The 7,263-nt window shown below is 31.5% G+C and overlaps 1 protein-coding gene across 1 annotated transcript in view; it reads right to left on the minus strand.

Annotated features, from left to right (window-relative positions):
- The window catches only part of LOC111088185 (hydrocephalus-inducing protein homolog), a 75,984-nt gene that overhangs the window by 13,384 nt on the left and 55,337 nt on the right, over positions 1-7,263 (minus strand). Inside the window, exons 31-35 of the mRNA XM_022397433.1 lie at positions 5,522-5,685; positions 4,639-4,792; positions 3,664-3,885; positions 2,909-3,133; positions 1,544-2,003 (exon numbers count right to left, since the gene is read on the minus strand). Coding sequence (XP_022253141.1) covers positions 1,544-2,003; positions 2,909-3,133; positions 3,664-3,885; positions 4,639-4,792; positions 5,522-5,685 — 1,225 coding nt within the window. The remainder of the gene's footprint in view (positions 1-1,543; positions 2,004-2,908; positions 3,134-3,663; positions 3,886-4,638; positions 4,793-5,521; positions 5,686-7,263) is intronic.

A 7,263-nucleotide genomic window follows, 5' to 3' on the forward strand; every position in this document is an offset into this window, starting at 1 on the left:
TATCCTTTGCACAGTCGAAAGAGTTGAAAATTTGTGTTGGAATGTCTGCATTATGTTTTCTACTTTCTGACCTAAAATGCAGTAAATAGGCTCAAGAGTGCTTTTTAACTTTTAACTCTCTTTGTGAATGCACACGTACTTTTATTTTTTGTTCACGATAACATTTCATTTTTTTGTGTAGTTTTTACAAAAAATGTGGTGATTACAGAATTATTTCGAGCCTGATGAAATAAGTAAGGGTAGATGCATTTTGGAAGTACAGACAAATTCGTTTTAGTTAAATTCTATTATTTTCGTCATTCATTCCACAATGGTTTCCCATCATTCTTGACGGGCTTTTATACTACTACAAGTCTACTGATAGTGATAGTTATACTAATTAATCTCTATGTAACAAGTACTCAGTTCCACAGTACATTTAACGTATGTAACAAATTTGACATGTTGGTAAATGACTCCCCAAATCTTATGTACACATCACCATTTTAAGAGGGCTATTTCTTTCATTTGTTGACTCATGATGATGAGTCAACAAAGCTGATGAGCTTTGAATAAGTGAAGCTTGAGTTCACAGCAGAGGGTATGGCCAATCAAGGAATGTATTAGGTCTCTATATCACAGATTCTCTTTTCAATTTTACCTGTAACATACATATATTACCTCTGAATCCTCTCTATCATCTACTGATAGTTATACTGCTTAATTTCTATTTAATAGCATAGGTACGGATGTTTTTATTAATTTCTTACTAAACACACAGTTTGAACAACTCATGATATAATGAAGGTTTAATAGCACATTTACCCACAAAAAAGTGATACAGAGATATGCAAGACTGTTTGCTGTTCATATTGCTAGCCTTCTCATATACATACTTCTTAAAACAAAATATAAAGTAAAACAGAAATATGCAAGACTATTTGCTGTTCACATTGCTAACCTTCTCATATGCATATATACTTCTTAAAACAAAATATAAAGTAAAACAGAGATATGTAAGACTGTTTGCTGTTCATATTGCTAGCCTTCTCATATATATATATATATACTTCTTAAAACAAAATATAAAGTAAAACAGAGATATGTAAGACTATTTGCTGTTCACATTGCTAACCTTCTCATATGCATACTTCTTAAAACAAAATATAAAGTAAAACAGAGATATGCAAGACTGTTTGCTGTTCATATTGCTAGCCTTCTCATATGCATATATACTTCTTAAAACAAAATATAAAGTAAAACAGAATATGCAAGACTGTTTGCTGTTCATATTGCTAGCCTTCTCATATGCATATATACTTTTTAAAACAAAATATAAAGTAAAACAGAGATATACAATATTGTTTGCTGTTCATATACCAGATTTTCTTATATACACTTTTTTAAAACAAAATATATGAAACAGGGAAAATCACCTCAATAAGAAAACTTTTTTTAATACACGATATATAAATAACTTCCTATTGCTGTGTAGTGTATCTTCATCTTTAAATATTAACTCATAATGCAACGTAATAAACAATCAAAGTTTATACAGGAATACCTTTCAGGTAGTAAATCCATTCAATGGGTGATCCATCCACAGCAACTGGACAAGTGATAATTAATCTTCCCATCACCGAAGTCGATAAAGCACTTGCCCGAGCATCAAATGTAACTTGAAGTCGGGTGTCTTTACGAGGCTTAAGGGTTTCAGTAGTCTTGGAAACTGAAAAATGAGGGCTGCTTGTTCGAAAGGAAAAAGTAATTTGATCAGAGAACACATTACGAAAATGGATGGTTACTGGGTTACTTGCATGAATTATGAGAGGACCTTGTGGTTTTGGAGGATCACATTGTCCCATTAGTTTAAACTTGTACTCTCCTCCTATAGAAGAACTCACAGTCAGCATTCCACATGTTTCTCCTTGATGCTGGGGATCAAAGGTCACATTCACAGTAGAATCCACACCATTACCAGAAGCAGTAATTACTTTCTCTACCATGAAGTTTTGATTATCAACCTGTAACATCAACATATTCTGACAGTCTTGTATTACACATATATCAACTATAATACCAGCCTGCATATACCATAGCAACTAGTAACATCAACATATTCTGACAGTCTTGTATTACACATATATCAACTATAATACCAGCCTGCATATACCATAGCAACTTGTAACATCAACATATTCTGATAGTATTGTATTACACATATATCAACTATAATACCAGCCTGCATATACCATAGCAACTAGTAACATCAACATATTCTGACAGTCTTGTATTACACATATATCAACTATAATACCAGCCTGCATATACCATAGCAACTTGTAACATCAACATATTCTGACAGTCTTGTATTACACATATATCAACTATAATACCAGCCTGCATATACCATAGCAACTTGTAACATCAACATATTCTGACAGTCTTGTATTACACGTATATCAACTATAATACCAGCCTGCATATACCATAGCAACTTGTAACTTCAACATATTAATAGTCTCATATTACACATATTAACATATAATATCAGCCTGCATATACCACTAGCAAACTGTAACATCAACTTATTCATATAGTCTCATATTATACATATCAACACCTAATGACATAGTTATGTGGATCTCTATAGCTGAAGTATGGGAGATCAGGGTTTCAGAATCATATCTACATGTAATACTATCATCTCTGAAACTCACTATATCAATATAGAATATGAGAAATTTTAGCACTGGCTCATACACCTTTTATATTACCATAACACTTTCTTCCATAACAAACATGCTTATAAAACACCACCAATATTGTCAATACATATTTAATCTAATTATTGTGTATGTTTCCGTCTTTATGTATAAATATAATTCTAAAATTTCATACAGTAGCAACATTTGTAAAACTAACTTACCTTACAAACAAAGTCAAGTTTTTGTACATAGTAATTTTTAAACGTGAGAGGTAGAGTAGAACTTGAACCTAGAGTTGTCTGAATGATTACAGATCTCTCCACAAGACTAGGAAACACATCCAGAACAAGCTTGTAACGATAAAGATCTAATTCTGATGACCTTAGTTCAAGTGTTCCCTCTTGGTGACCAGATAGCAGACAAAACACTTCAATTTGTAAAGTTGTCTGAAGAAAAAAAAAGATAGTATTTATTTAGGTAGTGTTTGTATGGCCTTGTTGACCAGACAGCAGACCAAAAACTTCAATCTAGAATGTTATCTGAACACAAAAAGACATCTTATGTTTATTTAAATAGTATTTGTATGGCCCTGGTAACCAGGCAGCAGACTGAAAACATCAACCTGAAAAGTTTTCTGAACACAAAAAACCAGATAAAGTTCATTCAAACAGTGTTTAAATAGCTTATCTGGTCCCTAGATTTCATAAGGACACAATTACTGTGAAAAGAAGAAGATACAAAAAGAAACAAGCATGTCATTGGATAATACTACTACTTTATAACTTATCAAAGGTGTTTTAGTGTATCTTCAAAGGTAAGATTAAATATTAAACATACTTAAGTTATGCAAATCACTCAGATCTTACAATTTTCTACTATATATTCAAATATTATTTGCAATTTTAAACAATAGTTTCACTATATCTTCAAAAGTAAGATTAATATTTTAATGTTATACAAATCACTCAGATCGTACATCTGTCTGTGGAAGAGACATCACTTTCTCAGGATGCTTAACATCAGAGAGAGAGCTGTGAACTGTGAATGTAACCATCTTATTTAGAGGATTGTTCACAGTCACTATGTGCACCATTCTCTGTCGAACAGTAATGTTCAAGTTTATTACATCCACAATAGGTGCTGGAGTAACAAGAAATGTTAATTCAAAAAACTGGTATTCTTCGTTCTTAAACACCACCTATGGAACAAGAAAAAATTGTTTTAAGAACAGTTATCGTAAGAACTTACAAATACATTCACTCAGCATCTAATCTCAATGAAAACACTGTTGAGAGTAAAAGTTAGAATGAACAGCAAGCAGCAAATGTTACACTGATTACAGGATAGAATTTTGAAAAGGATAACATTATTGTATTTTGTTTTAAAAGCCAACCTGTTATCAAGGTAAACGTACTAGTAAATAATTGCATCCTGAGCTTAATCTCTATTCAATCACATACACAAGAAAGACAGGCAATTTATTTAAAATCCACCCAGAGATATTAGTAAATCAAGTAAAGGTTTACATTCAACCTCAGTGAAAAAATATATATTGATTCAAATTTCATGGAGTGTTTTCAGCCAATAGCTATACAAGATCTAAGTTTTACTTAGTGATATGAACATGAATAACAAGGTCTGTTTTAGATATACAATGGTACAGAAACAAAGACCTTTTAGTAATAAAGACATAAATAACAAGGTATTTTCAGTCATATAGCTAGACAAGAACCAAGTTTTACTTAGTGATATGGACATAAATAACAAGGTCTGTTTTAGATGTACAACTGTACAGAAACGTTAAAGTGTTATGTTCCTTCCTTTCATTTGTGTCTTACGTTAAAGTCTTATGTTCCTTCCTTTCATTTGTGTCTTACGTTAAAGTGTTATATTCCTTTCATTTGTGTCTTACGTTGGAACATATCACTTTTTTCTCTCATTTGTGTCTTACCTTAAAGTGATATGTTCCTTCCTTAAATGCCTTGAATAGTAGGTTGTACTCAGCATTGCCACAAGCAGGAACATCCATCAGCTTATGGCCAGACAGCTGTACATACTGTTCTGACAGTTTGGTATTCTCGTACCATTCAAAATGTACATGGAAGCTGAGAAAAACTATATATACTAAGAAAAAACACTATAATTTCATGTTTGAATGTTTCTTTACAAAACAATGAGTATTTTGATTAGAGGTTCTTTCAGTTAAAGTGGTTTTCTCTCAACTTGAGGTTGCTACAATAAGAATAACATAGGTGTTCTGAGAAACCCTAAAACCTTAAAGAAATCAAAATAGCATCAGTTTAAACTGACTGTAACACTCACAGTTATTTATGTTACTAAGCAGTTTATTAAAAGCTGGATGATTAATTAACACACTTCCTAACTGTAAGACACAAGTAAGTAATTTGAAATACACTGGACCAGACATGAAAACTACAGAAACAATGCTTGATTACTGTGAGCTTATGATTTACCTACGTAAAAAGATAAAACCAAAGATGTATAAAGATAGAAGATGGCATACAATAAAGGATTTTTGCAATTTGAAACATATTTATTTGCTTCATCTTTTGGATAAGACCAACACTTTATTGGGTATATAAAACCTCAACAAAGGGAATGAACAGAAAGTTTTCTTTAAAACTGTTACTCATTCTTAAACCCTAATGATGTCTGGTAATCAAAACATGTCTTTAAGTTAGTAAATCACTTGTTATTGTAATTTTTTTTATTACAGTTTAGGTAATAAGTTATAAAGTAAAAATCTATAAGTACCAGAGTTTTAGATTTAATTCAATTTTCTCAATGTTATAGTTGTATTTAAGACTGCTAACCTCTGTTTAACAAAGAGCCAGTTGACAACAGTCAGCTTTTCTGTGTGAAGTTTATTACTAAGAATATTTCTGACAATAACATCATTTACCACCGGAGCCTCAGACACACCTTCTAGTTCAGTGAAGAACCCATCACCATTCGGGAATGGAAAGAATATACTACCCTGCAAACCAAGAGAATCAAGTTATTTATACCTAAGTTCAGAAAAATCAGGTTTTAAAATATAGTAGTAAAATCTGTTACATAATGTTGTAAGAGGTTTAACAACCTAAAGTTAGAAAACTATGTTAAATCCAAAGTTCTCTCACATTCTTAGAATGAAGAAATGAGAAACTGAATAAAAATATAGTATCCAAAAAGTTAATGGCACTTTATCAAAATGATTTATTAAGTTAACCCAGTGGTGTGCCACTAGAGGTTTGGACTATGGGCAACATTTCTAGCAATTAAATAGTTTATTCTCAGCTAATTATCTACCATTAAACAATGAAACACTGTTCATATAGACTTAATTATCTACCATTAAACAGTGAAACACCGTTCATATAGACTTAATTATCTACCATTAAACAGTGAAACACCGTTCATATAGACTTAATTATCTACCATTAAACAGTGAAACACCGTTCATATAGACTTAATTATCTACCATTAAACAGTGAAACACCGTTCATATAGACTTAATTATCTACCATTAAACAGTGAACCACCATTCATGTAGACTCCTGGCTGGAAGGATGTGCTACAACTAAAGAAAACAACATTTTAAAGAAGGAAGCTTTCATGGTTCTCTATAAAATAAAAATAGCTTAGAGACCAGTACATTTAAGACAGCAATGAAAACACATTCCAAGACATTTAGAAGCGAAACCTTCATCCACAATGCAAAGGATATCACCAAAAGTACATTCCAAGCCATTCAGGAACACAACTTTGATTCAGAAAGTGAAGCCTATCACCAAAAACACATTCCAGACAATTCAAGAACAAAACTTTCATGCACAAGGTAAAGATATCACCAAAAAACACATTCCAAACAATTCAAAAACAAAACTTTCATTCGCAAAGTAAAGATATCACCAAAAACACATTATAAAAAAAAAACAAGAACAAAACCTTCATTCACAAGATGAAGGTTATAAAAGCCATTACTAAGAAGCTAGGTGCATTTTCTGACATCATAAAAGGATAATAAACAAGGATTTCAAGTTGGCCAGAATTAGAAAATTAATGGTAATTTTCATGATAAAGATGCCTACAAAAACTACAGTATATCTCACCAGTTCCTTATGACCACATATCCAATGCAGCTACAAAGAAATTTTTTGCATATTTCTGCTTAAACATAGTCTTGGAAGCTACCATCTGCTTACATAGAAGGGCTATGGAAGTTTATAATTATGTGTAATGTAAAGCATTGGTATGTAATTATGGGCATGATTGACAGTAGTTCCAAAGTTAGCATAGTATGTGACACATTACTTTCTTTAGTTGCAACTAACCCTCAGTATTTGTGAAGTAGCAGGTATGAACTTGATTTAAAACTAATATTCTGTATTTGTTATTAACAAATCACCACATTACCAGTTCAAACTCACTTGAAAAGACAAATAACATTTGGATCTACAACTATGTTTTCATTTGATTTATTAATAAAATTAAAATTTGAATAGTACTGAGATAACTTAGAAGATTAAATAGCTCTGAGCAACTACAAAATTAATATATATATATATATATA

This window comes from Limulus polyphemus, unplaced genomic scaffold, assembly GCF_000517525.1.
Source record: "Limulus polyphemus unplaced genomic scaffold, Limulus_polyphemus-2.1.2 Scaffold3271, whole genome shotgun sequence".
NCBI classification, from domain to species: domain Eukaryota; kingdom Metazoa; phylum Arthropoda; class Merostomata; order Xiphosura; family Limulidae; genus Limulus; species Limulus polyphemus.